This window comes from Aethalodelphis obliquidens, unplaced genomic scaffold (genome assembly GCF_003676395.1).
Source record: "Aethalodelphis obliquidens isolate GAN/ISIS:26980383/991018 unplaced genomic scaffold, ASM367639v1 scaffold28, whole genome shotgun sequence".
Classification (NCBI taxonomy): Eukaryota; Metazoa; Chordata; class Mammalia; order Artiodactyla; family Delphinidae; genus Aethalodelphis; species Aethalodelphis obliquidens.
The window spans coordinates 9,350,399-9,368,250 of record NW_020837972.1 but is presented as its reverse complement, the minus strand read 5'-3'; the positions used below and the strand labels follow the sequence as shown (position 1 = coordinate 9,368,250).

General features: G+C 56.7%; 2 protein-coding genes and 1 long non-coding RNA gene across 14 annotated transcripts in view; 1 reads left to right on the top strand and 2 right to left on the bottom strand.

Annotated features, from left to right (window-relative positions):
• TPCN1 (two pore segment channel 1) overlaps window positions 1-14,002 on the top strand; it is a 64,011-nt gene extending 50,009 nt beyond the window's left edge. For 7 of the 8 annotated variants that reach the window (XM_027124637.1, XM_027124638.1, XM_027124639.1 and 4 more), the window contains 11 exons: window positions 670-742; window positions 3,015-3,122; window positions 4,156-4,227; window positions 4,773-4,862; window positions 6,260-6,375; window positions 7,124-7,170; window positions 7,728-7,796; window positions 7,996-8,080; window positions 9,224-9,363; window positions 9,558-9,638; window positions 11,279-14,002. In XM_027124637.1, the coding sequence (XP_026980438.1) occupies window positions 670-742; window positions 3,015-3,122; window positions 4,156-4,227; window positions 4,773-4,862; window positions 6,260-6,375; window positions 7,124-7,170; window positions 7,728-7,796; window positions 7,996-8,080; window positions 9,224-9,363; window positions 9,558-9,638; window positions 11,279-11,398 (1,001 nt within the window). In that variant the 3' untranslated portion in view covers window positions 11,399-14,002. The remainder of the gene's footprint in view (window positions 1-669; window positions 743-3,014; window positions 3,123-4,155; window positions 4,228-4,772; window positions 4,863-6,259; window positions 6,376-7,123; window positions 7,171-7,727; window positions 7,797-7,995; window positions 8,081-9,223; window positions 9,364-9,557; window positions 9,639-11,278) is intronic. The other variant, XR_003436701.1, reaches the window with a different exon arrangement.
• LOC113629823 (uncharacterized) lies at window positions 9,911-11,667 on the bottom strand. Its single transcript, XR_003436706.1, has 3 exons — window positions 11,581-11,667; window positions 10,779-10,938; window positions 9,911-10,122 (listed from the first exon to the last, which is right to left on the bottom strand). It is a non-coding gene; the product is annotated as an uncharacterized LOC113629823 (long non-coding RNA).
• Window positions 14,003-14,225: 223 nt separating the features above from the next.
• Window positions 14,226-17,852, bottom strand: part of SLC8B1 (solute carrier family 8 member B1) — a 31,325-nt gene continuing 27,698 nt past the window's right edge. For 2 of the 5 annotated variants that reach the window (XM_027124644.1, XM_027124645.1), the window contains exon 17: window positions 14,226-15,427. In XM_027124644.1, the coding sequence (XP_026980445.1) occupies window positions 15,230-15,427 (198 nt within the window). In that variant the 3' untranslated portion in view covers window positions 14,226-15,229. The remainder of the gene's footprint in view (window positions 15,428-17,852) is intronic. The other 3 variants (XM_027124646.1, XM_027124648.1, XR_003436703.1) reach the window with 2 other exon arrangements.

The window sequence follows — 17,852 nt, the reverse complement described above, 5'->3', positions numbered from 1 at the left end:
TGACTTTTACTGCCTTGATCAGTGCCCTTTGGCTTTTTCTGTGGAGTTCAGAGTAGCATAGTGATTCAGTGCACAAACTCTGGGGTCAGAAAGACCTGGAATCTCTTCCCAACTGTGTCACTTGTGTTTTCTGATGCCCCCTCCAGAGCTCCCTCTTCAGCCCCTTCTTTCATTATGTTCCAATGACACCAACCTACCTTCTGCCCCTCAAGCAGGCCAAGATCATATCCGGCTTGGCCCCTGATTTCTTTCAAATGTCACACTTTTCCCCCAGTCTCCTTCCCCCAGTCTAACATTATCAGTTTGCTGTCTTTCCCCTGAGTCTAGACTCTAAGCTCTGCATTGTTCGGGGCTGGGCACCCAGCACCCAGTGCAAGGCCTGGCACGGGAGAACGGCTTAGGAAATACCTATTGGATGGACAGACAATGCCTGTGGCCACTCCCAGGGAGTGGGAGCGAGTGCTTCTTGTTAGCGGGCGGCCCCGGTTGGCCAGCATCTGGGCCAGGCCCTGCCCTGGAGCCCACACTCTCTCAGGGGTGCGGGTGTGACGTGGGTGTCTGGAGGGCACGTGACCAGACCTCGGGAGAGTCTCGAGGAGGAAACGAGCCAGGCCAGGGGTGGCAGAGGCTGTGGCAGGGCCGCTGCTAACTGCGTCTTCCTGCTTACAGTTTACGGAGTGGAGCTGTTCCTGAAAGTAGCCGGCCTCGGCCCCGTTGAGTACTTGTCCTCCGGATGGAATCTGTGAGTAGAGAGCATGTTTCTCACGCACGTCAGAGATTCTAATGAAAGCCACAGGTCCTCTCCGTCCACACCCACTGCACAGTTTCAGAGGGAAGGTCCGAGGCTAGGTCAGGCCCCTGTCTCCTGGCAGAGTTCTGCCAGTGGCTCCAGGCCTCCCCAGGGTCAGGCCCTCATCTTACTCTCTCAGACCACCCCCGCCAGCCCCTCTCCTGGACACGGCCTCTTGGGGTCCTTAGGCCAGCTGGCTCTCTGTGAGTCACTTAACCCCACACCCCTCCCTGACAACTAAGCTCTTTTCTCCTCCACGAAAACCATGACACCCGCAGAGAAGGAAGTGCTGCGGGTCCTGATGCTTGGTCAGCGTCAAGCTGGTGGCCCTTCTCCCTGTCCAGAGACCCCGAGAGGCGGCTCACTGCCCATGAACGTTAACTCACCCGTGAAATCGGGCTGCACTCACAGGGTCCTGGCTCGTGAGAGTAAAAACGAGTTAATAAGTAGGGAAGAGTCGGGCAGAGCAGTAGCGTGTGGGCATGCAGTTTGCAGGGCCTTAATGTGTATCTGGGAGGAGAGGGTCTCTCTGTCCTGCTTTCCCTGTGGGACTCCCCTGTGGTCCTGCCCCACCCCTCAGTGCCTTCACCAGGGTCGCTGGTGTAACCCGTGTCTGCCATGAGACCAGTGCGGGACCTTCAGGAGGGGTTTCTAGGCTTTTTTTTTTTTTTTAATTAATTTTTGGCTGCGTTGGGTCTTCATTGCTGTGCACGGGCTTTCTCTAGTTGCGGCGAGCAGGGGCTACTCTTCATTGCTGTGCGAGGGCTTCTCATTGCAGTGGCTTCTCTTCTTGTGGAGCACAGGCTCTAGGCACACGGGCTTCAGTAGTTGTGGCACGCGGGCTCAGAAGTTGTGGTTCACGGGCTCTAGAGCGCAGGCTCAATAGTTGTGGCTCGTGGGCTCTAGAGCGCAGGCTCAGTAGTTGTGGCGCATGGGCTTAGTTACTCCGCGGCATGTGGGATCTTCCCAGAACAGGGATCGAATCGATGTCCCCTGCATTGGCAGGCGGATTCTTATTTATTTATCTATCTGTCTATTTAGTTATTTATCATTTGGCTGTGTTGGGTCTTCGTTGCTGTGCTCGGGCTTTCTCTAGTTGCGGCGAGCTGGGGCTACTCTTCATTGCGGTGCATGGGCTTCTCATTGCGGTGGCTTCTCTTGTTGCAGAGCACCGGCTCTAGGCACGCAGGCTCAGTAGTTGTGGTTCGCGGGCTCTAGAGTGTAGGCTCAGTAGTTGTGGCTCGTGAGCTCTAGAGTGCAGGCTCAGTAGTTGTGGTGCACGGGCTCAGTAGTTGTGGCTTGTGGGCTCAGTAGTTGTGGCTCACGGGCTCTAGAGCATGAGCTCCGTAGTCTTAGTTGCTCCGTGGCATGTGGGATATTCTCGGACCAGGGCTCGAACCTGTGTCCCCTGCATTGGCAGGCGGATTCTTTTTTTTTTTTTTAGATGTTGGGGGTAGGAGTTTATTAATTTATTTATTTTTACTGTGTTGGGTCTTTGTTTCTGTGCGAGGGCTTTCTCTAGTTGTGGCAAGCAGGGGCCACTCTTCATCGCGGTGCGTGGGCCTCTCACTATCGCGGCCTCTCTTGTTGCAGAGCACAGGCTCCAGACGCACAGGCTCAGCAGTTGTGGCTCACGGGCCTAGTTGCTCTGTGGCATGTGGGATCTTCCCAGACCAGGGCTCGAACCTGTGTCCCCTGCATTAGCAGGCAGATTCTCAACCACTGCACCACCAGGGAAGCCTGGCAGGCGGATTCTCTTTTTTTTTTTTTTTGTGGTACGCAGGCCTCTCACTGTTGTGGCCTCTCCCGTTGTGGAGCACAGGCTCCGGATGTGCAGGCTCAGCGGCCGTGGCTCACGGGCCCAGCCGCTCTGCGGCATGTGGGATCTTCCTGGACCGGGGCACGAACCCGTGTCCCCTGAATCTGCAGGCAGACCCAGCAGGCGGATTCTTAACCACTGCGCCACCAGGGACGTCCATAGGCATGTCTGACCCCTGAGGTGTGTGCTGTGACTGGGGCCCAGCCACACCAGCCTCAGAAACCCGATAGCGGTAGGAAGCTGGCTGGCTGTGGGCCACTGCGGGGCCTGTGGCTGCCTTTGCGGTGGTTGGCGTGCGGGCTCCTTGGAAGGGAGTGCTGGGCACAGGGCCGAGGAGCCCCTGGCCGTCGTGAGGGAGGCTAGGGGTGGGCCGAACAGACCATGGCTTCTCCTCCTCCCTCACAGGTTCGACTTCTTCGTCACAGCGTTCGCCTTCCTGGGACTGCTGGCTCTGGCCTTCAACATGGAGCCTTTTTATTTCATAGTGGTCCTGCGTCCCCTCCAGCTGCTGAGGTGACAGGGCAGGGCTGGGGTTGGGAGTGGTGGGCAGGGGAGGGTGGGGAGAGCCTTGAGACTGGTCTGGGGAGTGACCAGGAGCCAGAAGGCTCACAGGCCTGGTGTCAGGGGTGGCGCGGCCCCTGCAGGAGCACCTAGTGTGGGTGGGGGGAAGGGGGATGGTGGGGGCCTTGTCTCCACCTGGGCAGGTGTGCCCACCTCCTCACATCCTAGGACCAGTTGCCTCTGACTGTGGAAGAGAAACGTGGCTCAAGGCTCCAGTGAACTTGGCCTGTGCTGGTGTCGGCTGCAGCCACAGAAACACACGTGCTCAGAGTCATCAACCAGAGAGCCTCGGCCTCTGAGGGTCCAGAGGGACTTTTGAGCCCCTACCACAGCCAGCCGTGATTGTCTGGCACAGTCCCTTGTCAAGAAAAACCCTCACTTGCTCTCAGCTTTCCCCCAGGGACCACCGTAGGAAACCAGCACAAATTTGTGGAGATCCGTGGACGGTGTCCCTTACTAGTTAGAGATCTCTGTGTGTCCTCAGAAGGCTGGTTTTCCTCTAGAATATCCAGCTGCGATCCTATTCACGTCCATCGCCCCCTCCCGTCCTGCCCAGGAGGAGAGGTGGAGGTGAGGGACAGGGCGCCCCTCTCTTACCTGGAGGAGCTGCCGCAGTGCAGGCTCCTCTGCAGGCGCGGCCTTCTCCCCTCCCAGGGTTGCCGCAGCGTCCCAGGCAAGGACCCGCCCCGCCCCTGGCCTCCGGGCTTCATCCGGGAGCTGTGTGGCCGCCGCGCCTGCTCACGAGAGTCTTGCCCTGCCTCCTTTCAGGGCAGGGCCCGTCCAGCTGCGATGTCCTGGCGCCCGCGCTCCCCCTGCCCAGGGTGCGAGTCGCCCGAGCTGAGTGCCCGGCTGGCGGCTCTGGGGAAAGTAGGCTCTCAGGTGGTGGAGGGGCCCCGGGCCTGCCGCGCCCCACCTGGTGCTGTGGACGGAGGGGCTGCGGCCACGCCCAGCACCCGTAAGTGACCGGCCTACTTCCCTCGCTCAGGTTGTTTAAACTGAAGAAGCGTTACCGCAACGTGCTGGACACCATGTTTGAACTGCTGCCCCGGATGGCCAGGTACTGCCCTGCCTCTTGGCCCCCAGGGCCAGGCGTCCTGAGGCTTGTGCCCCCTCGGGGTGGGCAGCTGGGTGGTCTCGGGGGGAGGGGGAGGGGGAGTCCCAAAAAGGACGAAAATCGAGGGCCTGACAGGGTCAGATCTCTTCAAGGAGACCGAGACCTTGACCACCACAGGTCTCCCTGGTTCCACGTTTCTCCACTGACCTGTCTGAAATATTTAGTAGGGAGGGCAGGGAGCTGTCAACTCACTTACCACCTGTGTCTATGTTCACAGGTAAGGGTCACCTGTGAGTCTACCTTCACAGGTAAGGGGTGAATCGCTGGTAGAGGGGCGTCTGGTAATAGAGTCCTGATTCGAGCTGTTTTCTACCCCAGACCTGGATCCGAGGCCCCTCCCCTGCAGGCACTGTCCAGCTGGTGCACCTGGCTAGGGGCATGCATCTCCATCAGTCAGCTCAGGGGTCTGAGGATGCCGGGGCCGCCGGGCGAGCTGCTCTCTCCCGCCGGCCCTCCATCACCCTGTCTCTTCTGACCCTCCTCCCTAGCCTGGGCCTCACCCTGCTCACCTTCTACTACTCCTTCGCCATCGTGGGCATGGAATTCTTCTGTGGGATCCTCTACCCCAACTGCTGCAAGTGAGTACGCAACGGGGCCCCCAGCCCCAGGCAGCCTGCGTTTCTGGAGGAGCCCAGCCAGGACTGGAACGCTGACCTCTGATCCCTCAGGGGCCCACCTCCCCAGGCCACAGCACCCTTTGAAGCCCTGAGAATCACTTTGCTTTGCTTCCAGGGCTTCTTAGTTCAGTGCAGCAGCTAAGGGAGGGGGCCTGGAAGCAGAGGGTCCTCTCTGAAGTGAGGATGTCTGAGCAAGTTTCCCTGTCCCCCAGGCAGGGTCTAGGAGCCACTCTCCAGCCAGGTCTCCATCAGCTTACCCTTCGGGCTGGGCGCCGGCGGCTCCTCCAGGACCGGGAGCAGCCTGGGGCCCGAGGCCGGAGTCCCACCGCTTCCTCCTGCTTCTCCGCGGGGGTGACTGGGGACCTGGGCAGACACATCAGCTAGGGGTGGCCTGTTAGGATGAGGGCAGACACATGCGGGAAGGTCTCTGGGGCAGGTATAGAGAGCGGGGGACACAACCTCCCTTGATCACTCCCTTTCCTCCTAAGCCCCCATGATGAAATCCGTGTGCTCTGCCATTCATTCTCCATCCAGTGTTCTCTTAAAATTGGTCCTTATGGTTTCAAGCACTGATAAAGAAAGTTCTCAGAGACACTGGTAGCCGTTTTGAGCGTCAGGCTAAGCTGAGAACCAGAGCCTGCAGCAGTGGGTCACAAACCTTAGGGCACATGAGAATCCTCAGAGCCGCTGCTTAAAAGGGCAAACTCCAGACCCCACCCTGCGTGTCCGACACAGGCCAGAGGCTCAGGACTCTGCCTTGGGAACAAGCTCCCTGGGGGCCCGAGGACCAGGCTTGTCAAAACATCCCCGTGAATTACAGCAGATCAGCCGTAGGAGGTTGGCAGGAAAGAAGCAAACAAGCTCTCAGAACAGGGGCAACCGATTAGAACAGAACAGAACACTCCAGCCAGGTGCTGGGGAAAGCCCGAGGAGGGGAGGACCCTTCTCGAGGGCTGCCGTTGGCACCCGGCCTCCAGGGCAGATCCCAGACTGGTGGGGGCAGGGGGCAGGGGGCTGGGGGTGGTGTTCGAGGAGGCACTGCCTTTGTCTCCCCTCCCAGAGCGCCGGGCTCTGGCAGCTGAGAGCAAGAAGGCCTGGCTGGCGGCAGAGAAATGCCAAGTGAAGGTGGAATGGGGGGCAAGTCTGGGCGTTCCCACCAGCACTCTGGGGACTCCCCTTGAGACAGGAAGACAGGCAAGGGAGCTGGGGGCTCGGCAGGAAACCAGGCTGGGCCAAGAGAGGTGGTCCTCAGTCAGACCTTGGTTTGCTTAAACTTTCTGTACTTTGTTGAGGTGACCAGTTATCTCGTGACCTTCCCACTCAACCCTCTGTCCCCCCGTCCCGTCTCCCCCGGCCAGTACGAGCACAGTGGCAGACGCCTACCGCTGGCTCAATCACACCGTGGACAACAGGACCGTGGTGGAGGAAGGCTACTACTATCTCAACAATTTTGACAACATCCTGAACAGCTTTGGTGAGTGCGGAAAGCCCAGGCGGGCCGTGCACTGGGTACTGCCTTGGTCACCGCAGGTCCCAGGTGGGGCGGAGCAGAGCTGCCCGAGGCCTCCCCATCCCGAGCCGTTTGCCATACTTTCTCGAGTCCTCTCTGGCCCCAGTGGAGCCTGTGGTTTGCCCAGCCTTGGGGGTACTGTCCAGGCCAGACCCCAGGGCTTGTTTCCTGTTACTTTCTCAGCATCGGGGGAGCAGCAGAGCTTCATGCTTGGCTGGGAGATGGGTACAGCCCGATGCTAGGGAACCAGCCCCCTTGTCACAGCTCCACAGTTGCAGGGTGGGACCTGGCCACACCAGCCAGCCACAGCGTCCCGCATTACCCAGGCCAGGCCCACACAGCTCTGCTCCTGGCTTCCATGGAGAGGCCGGGAGGCCAGACACAGCTTCTCAAGAGGAAGGGATCCCCTCACGACATCCCAGATCTACACCAAGGAAGGTCCGGGGACTCCTTCCCCAGTATCTCCACCCCTGGTCCATCACGAGCTGCTGAAGCCAAAGAGGCACCCTTTTGGGGACCAAAAGGCCAAGATGGCAGCACCCCCTGTGGGGTGGACGCTCAGGAAGCGCCGTGGCTGCTCTCGGGAGCTCACAGGCCACCCCGGCAGACAAGTGCGTGGTACCCAGGATAGGTGGAGAGAGGCCGCTTGACACTCACTTTGCAAAAGCAGGTCTGATCAAGATGCTTTCTGTTTCTCCCTTCCCTTCGGCAGTGACCTTGTTTGAGCTCACAGTTGTCAACAACTGGTACATCATCATGGTAAGGACCTCCATCAGCTTCTGGGGGCATCTTCCCACCATTCTCTGAGGCCAGCTCCCATCTCCCCTCACGCAGCCTGGGGCGCATTGCTCTCCCCGTCCCCCGCGGGGGCAGGGTTCTGCAGGGACACCACGGTATGGCCTGAATCCCAAGAGCCTGCCCCTCCGCACTTGCTGGACGTGGCCTTTGTGCCTGCTTTCCACACATCCCCCAGCAGCCAGGAGAGGCCAGTCAGCCTCTGGGTCTCTGTCCTGCTCCCACCACTGTGAGGGAGACCTTTCAATCAAGAAACAGTGTGGCGAGTGTGGCTGGTTGGTGGTTTTTTTCCATTCCTTAAACTCTTCCAAAGGTTGGCCGTTTCAGTCCTGGGGGGAGTGTCCAGGCCTTAGGAGCTCAGAGGGATTTTTAGACCCAAGGGAGCAAGGTCCCCCTCCTTCGTCTTCCACAACCGATCAGGAAGGGTCTGTAGAGAGCAGGGGCCACGGAGAAGCCTGCGGAGACAGCGACCCGGCCCCACCCCAGGAGCTCGTTCACTCCCTGCTTCCCTCTGTCTCCAGGAAGGCATCACCTCGCAGACCTCCCACTGGAGCCGCCTCTACTTCATGACCTTCTACATCGTGACCATGGTAGGTCCAGGGACACAGAATGCCCTCCACCCTCCTCCATCCTCCAAGCCTCCAGCTGCCCCTGCTTATCGGGCAGCAGCTCAGGGAGGAGGGGGCCGGGGACACGTCTGACCGGGCTCTGTCGGCTCTGGGGCCCCGCAGCAGCTCACGCCCCCCTCATTCCTCTCTCTTTCTGCTCGTCTTCTCCATGCCTGGCCAGGTGGTGATGACTATCATTGTCGCCTTCATTCTCGAAGCCTTCGTCTTCCGCATGAACTACAGCCGCAAGAACCGGGACTCAGAAGGTCTGTGCAAGTGGCTGGAGCAGGGGCGTTTGCCGCTTGTCTGTCTGTCTGTCCAGTCTTGGCAGTTCCGCTTACTGATCTGGCTTAGCTTTCTTTTTTTTCCCCCTCAATTTTATTTATTTTTGGCCGCGTTGGGTCTTCGTTGCTGCGCGCGGGCTCTCTGTAGTTGTGGCGAGCGGGGGCTACTCTTCATTGTGGTGCGCGGGCTTCTCATTGCCGTGGCTTCTCTTGTTGCGGAGCACGGGCTCCAGGCACATGGGCTTCAGGAGTTGTGGCTCGCGGGCTCTAGAGCGCAGGCTCAGTAGTTGTGGCGCACGAGCTTAGTTGCTCCGCGGCATGTGGGATCTTCCCAGACCGGGGCTCGAACCCATGTCCCCTGCATTGGCAGGCAGATTCTTAACCACTGGGCCACCACCCAAGTCCTGGCTTAGCTTTCTTGATCTCTTATTTGCATTGATTTTTCAAATACTAAATGACAGAAAAATGCACGTGATCTCATTTAAAAAATCAGAACAGTACAGCCCTGAGATCAAGAAAAATCACAGGCTGATTGTGACCCCAGCAGCCCTCTGTCCCGCCTTCCTCATCTCCCCGACTGTTCATCCTTAGCTGTTCCCCCTTTTAGTTGTCGTCTCCGCATTTCTAAACCCCGTGTTTGTCCTCTGGCTCTTGATTTAAACGGTGTAAATACCGTTGACCACAGAGCCTAATACTACTTCCTTCTGCAGCTTGCAACCCCTTGTCTCCCTTTTCCTGGAGTGCATCACTTTCTGCCTAATGATCCTTCATTCTTGCCAGATTCTCCATCAGAACTGCCACATCCCTGTTCCTACTTGTTTCCAAATCTCTGTCCTCTCAGACTACCTGATCATTTTCTTTTTGCTCGGAGACTCCCTCCTGAAATCCTCTGTCCCCTGTAAGCTGGCGGCCTGACCAGTGCTCCTGACAGCCCCAGCAAAGGGAGGGGATGGGGAGGGACGTGAGTTCCAGATGGTGGGGGGAGGTGGTCGTGCTGATCCAGAGTTTTGCTGGGAGAGGGAACCTTAAGGCCCCCATAGGGCGCAGGGAGGATGGCTAAACCCAGCCAGACGGGGGGGCTCTGAGTCCCAGGCTCCTTCCCCCTGCCACCCTCCCGTCCTGCAGTTGACGGCGGTATCACCCTTGAGAAGGAAATCTCCAAAGATGAGCTGATTGCTGTCCTGAAGCTCTACCAGGAGGCCTGGGGAGCCGCCTCTGACATCGCCCAGTTGCTCAAGATCCTCTCCCAGATGGAGAGATACGAGGTGGGGAGCGACAGGGCCTCGTCCCACGGAGGGAGCGGGCTGTGGCTTAGTGCAAACGCTCCCCCGCTGTCCATCCCCTCAAGTTTTGGTGACACTTTTGGGGGGCACCGTTGCAGAAGCCAGAGGAGGGGGTGAGGCCGGGCGCCAGGACCTTGGCTCCAGCTGGTCCCTGCAGCCTTTCTGTTCTTCTCTAGCAAAATACCTTGGTGTTTCTGGGACGGAGATCGAGAACCAAAAGCGATCTGAGCCTAAAGATGTACCAAGAGGAGATTCAGGTAGGAGCACCCGCGACCGCGCTGCCCAGATCCTCCTGTCTGGGGGTGGTCCTCCCGCTGCTGAGCAGAGGCCGCTCTCTGGTCCCCATCTTGATGTGTGGGGAGCTTAGTGGGGAGCTGTGGGATTATCTGCTGGGACCACTACCAGTGGACCACTGCTCGGGTCGGCGGCGGGGTGGGGGGGCTTCAGGGCTCAGCCTTGAACCCTTGAAGCATTCCCCAACATAGGCAGCCACCCTGTCCACTCTTCCACATATGTCACTGACCTCATCTCATTCTCCTCCTCTGAGCCAGAACAGCAAAGGAAACGCGTACAGCGGGAGACGTTCCAGGCAGAGCAGGGAGCGTGGGGGGCCCTGGCGAGCTGGCCTGGACCGGCCTCTTCAAAGAGGATGGTCCTTCCCACATCCAGCCAGACGTTGCCCGATAGGAACAAGGGCCTGCTGCGCCTGGCTCTCTTGGGGTTTTTGATTGTTTTTGTTTTCTAATTTAAGAGAAGGGAAAAGTCAGATATTTTTTTTGCGAACTCTCCCCGTCTTCCCACATTGGCTGCTAAGTGAAAGAGCTTGCGAAGCAGCCCGTGGGCTGGCGCTCTGCAGCCCAGACAGAGCCATGGACTGCAGGCCACCCATCCGCCCAGGCTCCCAGCTCCCTCGCCAGCCACTGTGACTATGCTGTTTTCAGGCTGGAAACTCTTGTTTCCCTGGGACAGTGATGACCAGGGTCTGAGCCCAAAAGGCCGGGAGGCCGCAGTCCCCTGAAGCGACTCGCACCTTATCTGTAAAAACACAAGGGGTCTGGGCGAAGACCTGGCGAATCACTGCACTCAGAGTCACAGAGATGAGGAATCAACATGAGCTCTGGTGTCATAAAACCCGGGTTTGATCCCAGGCTCCGTGACCTTGGGCAGGTCACGCAGCCCATCCCCATCTATGAGAGGGGGACAGTCCCTGCCTCATGAAGCAGAGGAGGGGACGGCACTAGACACGCTGCCGGGCCGTCCACTCCTGGCCTCAGTCTTCCCCTCTGTGGAATGAGGGGGCACAGAACTAGGCCATCTCTCTAATTTTTTAAGCTCTAAAGTTCTGTGGTTCAGACTCTTTAAAAACATAGAGTTTATATTTAAAATTTCTCAATTACCTGAATACGTCTGTCCCTGAAAATGTCGGATGATATAATGATGATAGTCTTAGGCGGGTAAGCTCTCACAGCCGTTCTGGAGGGCAGCAAAGCAACCAGGGAGTTGGGAGGTGCGCTCAAGCTTCATACAACTTTATACAACTCCTGAGCTTCGGGTTTCCTGGGTGTAAAATGAGGACACCCAGCTCAAAAGGGGTAACACAGGGGATTGGCGAGGGGGTGGGGGGCACACATCCCTTTGTGAACCACACAGATCATGTTCACGAGTAAAGGGTGTTATTACTACCTGGGCCTCACTGAAAGCAGGCACACTTGACAAGGAGGTTTGCAAATCTCTAGTTAAAAAGGGAAAGGTTGCATCATCATTTTTCTATTTAGGGTCCTATTCAGAATTCCCAGCAGGTCTGGGAGGGTCACAGCACTGCCCAGCCTGGGTGACCCCGTTAGGCTGGGGGACAGGGCTGGGGCCCGCTCAGCACCCTGTCTGCTCTCTGCCTTAGGAGTGGTATGAGGAACACGCCCGGAAGCAGGAGCAGCAGCAACGACAGCTCAGCGGCTGTGTGGTCCCCACCACCCCGCAGCCTCCAGGCAGCCGCCAGCGCTCCCAGACCATCACCTAAGCCCAGCCTGCAAAAGCCATCTCTTCTATGCAATAACACAATAGTATTATTTTACTACGATGTATCAGAATAATGTGTGTATATGTTTTATATATATATACATACATTCATTAATATGCAAATATTTATATATAGGAAAAAAGAAAGACAGGCAGACAAGTTGAGGTTTGGTTTGTACCCACCTTGCCCTGTTAACCCCAGAAGTCAATTTCATTTTGGGGGATCAGGCCACTAGGAGCTCTTCTTAACATGGAAAGCTCCAGAAGGCCCCTTCACGAGAGCACTTGAATGGCTTCTGCCGATCTCTGCAGGGCTTGCCTTCAGCGTGGGCCAGCGTCCCTAGGCCAGATCCATACCGTCTTCCTGATGCTGCCTTCAGATTCCCGCCCAGGCTGACAGCTAGCTTCCCCACTAACCTGCCTGTGGCCCACATCCTGGGGTGTCTGTGTTCTGCTTTAGGGACAAAACCACTTAGGAAGGAAATAACCCACATCCTTGGGTTGGTATGTCTCTAGATATAATAATGAAATTGGGCGTTCCCTTGGGGGACCAGTACCCAGCACCTACTGGAACGAGTGATCCAGGGCTGTGGTTATTCTGTATGGTCAGATCTCAGCCAGTGCCAGGAGGCGAGCGAGGCCGTATCCCAGCTCCATGAGCCTTCTCACCTACCCTTCTTTTGGTTTCAACCCTTGTTGCTGAAAATCCTCCTAAGATGGCCTTTGGAATCACAGCCCAGTAGGAGGAGGAAGACGGGCAAGAGGCCAGGCCGATGGCTACCACCCAAACCAGGTCCTGAAATGGGCTTTTTCTCCTTAAATCCCTTTTCCTTGGGATCGTCCTGTTCAAGCAAAGAGACATTTTGGTTAATTCAGGATTCTGCTAAAGACAACAGCAGATCCTTTCACGTGGGTGCATTTGCTGGAAACGGGAACAGAGAGCACAGAGGCTCACCTCAGGCTGTCCACGGCTGTCCACGGCCGCCCTGCGGCTGAACCCGTGGTCTCCTTGGCCAGCTCCCCCCTCACCTTGAGCAGTCGCCCTCCGTGGACCTGACTGAGGTAGGGCTGGGGACACGGCTCACCCCGAGGTTTCCACTCCCCGGAGTAGGTTCAGGTGGCCTGTCAGTTTCCTGAGTTCCCCAGGGACCTTGGGAGCGTTCTCTGAGGTCACGATGCAGTAGGAGCTTGAACCCATAGCAGGCTGTCGGCGTTGGCAGCTCCGGTGAGCGGTGGTGGCAGTGGCAGAAACAAGCAGGGTCAGAGCAGAGGGAGCCTCGGCTCAGCTCTCCTGGGCGGTGAGCCTATCTCAGTGCAGGCAGCAGAGGTGGCAGAAGCAGGGACGAAGGGGGGGGGGGGGGGGGGGGGCAGGGGAAGCGGCCTGCACTGGGCATCCTGCCCCAACCCCCGCTTTCCAGCTGCCTCCACTGCCTCTGTGACTTACGGAGGCGGGTGGGCAAACTCCCTCTCGCCACATCCTCTTCCCAGCCGGGCAGGGCCTGATCCCGGGGTGTGGTACCCCATCCCCACGGCCAGGTCTTCTCGACTGTGGCCTTGGACGGGCTGGTCCCATGGCCAGCACCACACAGCTCTGCCCCTCACTAGGGGAGAAGTCGTGGACGTTTCTGTTTTTAAAGCACAGCCCTTTAGGGAAACAACGAATCACTGAGAACCACTGAGATTCCCCAAGGGAATCGGGAGACAGACGTCCTCTTTTCTCTCTGGAGGGCCACGGGCCATCGCAGGCAGCTCGGCACCGAGCCCCAGGCCAGAACCCCTTCCCCGCTCCGGAGAAGTAACTTTGTTTGCATATTTGGGTGCCTTTCAGCTTTTGTTTATTGAAACGGGCATTCTGGAAGCAGGAGTCAAGGGGCGGCTCTCAGAGGAGGGCGTGAGTCCCCCAACCTCAGCATCTGCCCCCAGGAGGCTGAAACCTGGGAGGGCACCAGGGAAACTGAGCGCAGCCCCCCAGCCCCCAGGGTGAAGACTGGTACCAGGAAGAGTGGGATCTAGTCCAGGCCTCCCAACCCCATCCTGTGAAAGGCCCTGGTTTTAGCCAGGGACGGGATGAAAGCCAAGTGGCAACAGTGCTGAGGCACCAGACTCCAGCCACTGGTGGGCACCCTCATTACTGAGGCTGAGGACAGCTGCCCCTTCGGGGTCACTGGGGGCCTCCTCAGGTTGACCCTCCGACTTGTACACAGGCCATCGAGCAGGGAGCGGGTGTCACCCAGCGCTGTGAGCTCTGGGGACCCAGGACATCCAGCTCGGATGCCCTCTCACCTCCCACGTCAGCTGACCCCCACCAAGGTGAGATGCGCCACACCACCTGAGTCACACCACCTGTGTGTGGGTCTGGGTCACACCACCTGTCAGTGTCTGTGATGGCCCTGGGCCCCTGCCCCGCTTTCGGGGGGACACCATCTGGCCCCTCCTCCTTGCTTCCCTCCCCCAACCCAGCCTTACTCCACACCACGTGACAATCATTTTGTACAGACAGAGGGGGCGACGCTGTAAGGTTTTTGTACAATGGGGATTTGTTGCCTGGAAAACCCACCGCGTCTCCGGATTTCTGGCGTATTAATAAAAGAGCCTCTGCTTTGTACACGCGGCTGCTGCCTCGTGACTTCCACCAGGCACCATTCGGTGGCTTCTGAGATCGTGGGGAACAGGGAGAGGACCCATCCATGCCCATTCCTGACCCCACCTCAGCCCCACCCCTAGACATGCCACCAAGTCCAGATCCGTCAGGGCCAAGCGCCTTCGGCCCTGGAACCGACCACTCGTCAGCCTGACCCAGGTTAGGAAGAACCAGTAACAGCCGGCTGTATGTTGTTTTCTGTTTACTTGAAATATTTAATAATTTTTTCATTGGAAAAAAAGACAACTGAGTCCCTTTACTGCCGGCATAAGGCATTGAGCAAACAGAAGCGCTGCTTATTGAAAAGGCGGGTCACTGGCTGACAGCAGGAAGGCGCCCGGGAGCGCTCATCACCCTCCCAGGAGGTCGCAGGCAAAGCAGCCCCAGCCCAGGGCTCCCCCTGAGGTAGGCACAGGGCACAGTCACACTGACTCCTGTTTTGCGTCTGGGGAAACCTCCGAAGCCAGCAGACAGTTCTAGAGGCAGCCTAGAGCTGTGCTGTCCGACACGGCAGCCACTCGTGGGCCAGTGCCACTGGCTGCTATCTTGAAGTGATATATATTATCATTAATTTCACCTTTTTCTTTTGGCTTTATTAACGTGGCGGCTAGAAGATTCAAAATTAGGTACATGTCTCGCATTCTATTTCTGTTGGACAGCGCAGCTCTAGAACTCAGCCCGCATCGGCCCGAGGCCCACAGCACACAAGCTGTTCTATCTGCCAGGTCCGAGTCACCCTGACTCCCTAAACACGGGTTTGGCAGCCCTGAGAGAAGCAGCAGGAAGGCGACAGGGCGTGACTGTGGGGAGGGGCCTGGGCCTCCACAACTGTCTCCAGCCCTGAACTCTTTGGGGTCTTCCAGCCTGGAAGGCACCCAGGCATCCCCTTCGCCCCAGACCCCAACTTTCAAGAGGCTCTGGAGATAACGCAAGGAAGTCTACCTGCTGCCTGGAACTCTGTCCACAGGGAAGCCCAGCCTCCGCAGCCCCAGAAACAAGGTTTAGCTGACCTAACTGCACACAGCGGCGACTGGGAAGCTTTAGCAGAGAGCACAGCCCCACGAGTGCACACCCCGTTCACGGTCTCGGCCACGCTCGCCTGAGCGGGTTCGAATGAAGAAACTTCATCCTCCATCTCACCGCCTGCAGTGACACTTCCCGACCACCAGGCGGACCCCGACACAGCTTCACTCACACAGTTTTCAAGTGAATCACTCCAAACTCGGTGAGCAGGGCCACCAGGAGGAAGGTCAAGTACAAGAGAAGCAGGCAGCAGCCGTAAACTCTGTTCAGCTGGAAGCACTGCAGTGGGACCGAGACCAGGGAACAGACGAGGCTGAGGCCTAGGGTGCCAGCCAAGACCCACACCAACAGTCCATCAGGCTCCAGCTGCGGGGAACACAGGGAGAGAGGCTGGGTCACTGCAGCCGACAGTCCAACTGAGGTTTGAGGGCCCCTCGTTAGGGGCCAGGGAGGGACTTCTGGCCTGCCCAGTGGGATGGCATCCCGCACCTTGAAGTTCAATGTTTTTAAGCCACCTGGTATGTGGTAATTTGTTATGGCAGCCCCAGGAAACTAATTCACATAGGTTATATATATATATATATATATATATGTATATGTAGATACGTATGTATATATAAAAATATGCATATATATGTATACATATATATATTACATGCAGTAGTTGAAAAATTCTCCAGCAACACAGAAGAATAAAAGGCAATGAAATTGTCCTCTTCCTACTTCTCTCCCTTTCAGATTTAGTTAGCATCTATCTAACATATATGGAAGACTTAACCCTAGGTGCTATGCTAGGTATGTTACACCCACCTTAGCTACCAGTCCACAGTGAGGAAACCAGTACAGCCGACCCTTGAACAGCACTGGTTTGAACTGCATGGGTCCGCTTATATGCGGACTTTTTTCAACAACTATAGTACTTGTATTTTCACTTCACGATCTTTAAATTAAGCGTGGGGGGGGGAGTTGGTGTTGAATCAGAGATCACAGTACGTGGAATCGAAAGAGCTAGGGTTTGAGTCGTGACTCTATGCAAACTCTTTCGGCATCCTGTCCCCCGTCAGTCATTTATCAGTTCCTTTGCTTTTGAGGCAGAGATAGCAGTACTCAGATTTGCGACTGTGTCAGGGACTCAGCACCTCTAATTCCCATGTCGTTCAAGGGTCAGCTGTAGTACGTGACAGAGCCCAAGTCCGAAGTCCAAGCTCATACCCTACCCTGTCTCCCCATACAGTGATACGTGTACCCACAGATGTGTGGGTACACGTGTGCACATACAGGCCTGTCCATCCATTCTGAAACCACAAATGGGACCATACAATAGGTACGTGTGGTTAAGAGCAACCTGTTTTTCAGCCAACCATATGCCACGGACATCCTTCTATGATGACCTCTCACGATGCCCTATGTCTTATGCAATTAAAAGCAGGATCACAAAGGCAGTGGAATGCAGACAGACAGACACACACCCCCCCCACACGCATTCCACAAGGAGCCAGAGAAAAGAAGTAGGGCCCTCAGGGGGCCAACCCCTAAAGCCTCATTATCAGAAGCCGCCTGAAAATCGAGAATGAAAGGAACCTATTAAACCCCTGAAGAGTATAAACAAAATTTGCAGACAGAGGGTGTTTACCCCTTAGAAAAGCAAACTTTTCAAGCGTAAGTAGCTATTTGCTTATGGGCGTGGCCACTGTGAAAGGCCGCCCTGCTGCCAGTTAATTACAAGTCAGCCGCAAGAATCTGTTCAACAACTAGCTGCCTCTTGGAGAAAGAGGTGGGCGACTTTGTTCCCATTGACGACGCCATCATTCAGCTGCACATTCCAAGTGCTTCCACGCGATTAGCCTTAAAACCATCCCCTGGGCCACATCCCCTCCCCGTCTCCATCCTTCTCTGGTTTGGCCTCTGAATCCAAGTCCTTGGGAATGCAAAGCTGGGGCCCGAATCTAGGTTGACCCTGCCTTGCACGGGGTGCTGCTGGCCCTGCGCACCATTTCCAAAGAGAAAAGTTCACTTAGGAATCTCGATTTCTTCTCTAGAAATGCTGGATTATCTGGCCACAGGAGGCCCACCTGAGTCACCCACAAGATTTGGTTACCTGCCCTGAAGTAGTGTTTGAGTTTTCAACCTTGTTGGAAACCTGTTTCCAAGTGTCCTAACCTTCATCGGTCCCCAGGGAGCATGTTTAAAATGCAGGTTTCCAGCCCCCAGCCCCTGGAATGCCTGGGTCAGGAGGTCTCACGCGCTCCCAGGAAATTCCTGGGTGCCCTTGAACCCACAGAAACTCTGCTGCTCAGTGCATTTCAGAACTTCTCCAAATCTATGGAGATCCCCCCTTTCTGGGCTGTTGCCAACATTCTCTCTCACCCCAGGCAGTGGTGGGATAAGGTGTTCAGCCTGGCCCGTACCTCATGTCTGCTTATCCAGGAAGCTTGTGGTGGTGGTGGTGGGGGGGGGGCATCAACCCCATTTCACAGGTGAGGAAACTGAGGCTCAAAGATCCTCAGAGTCCTGATTCATTCAAAGTCACATAGCAAGAGACTTCAGTGATGAGACCAAGACCCCAATCCTGGGCCTTCCCGCCCCTTTCCCTCAAAGCTACATCTTAATTACTCTGTGACCTTGCAAGGAATACCTTTTTTAACCCCATATGCAAAATGTTTTTAAGATATTCTACACATCAGACATGTCACAAATGTAGACAAGTCCTCTCCCCAGTGTCATCTACTGAGATGTGAATGGTCTCCGGTCCAGAGAAGGGAGGGGGAAGAGGAGGACCGGGAGGAGGGGG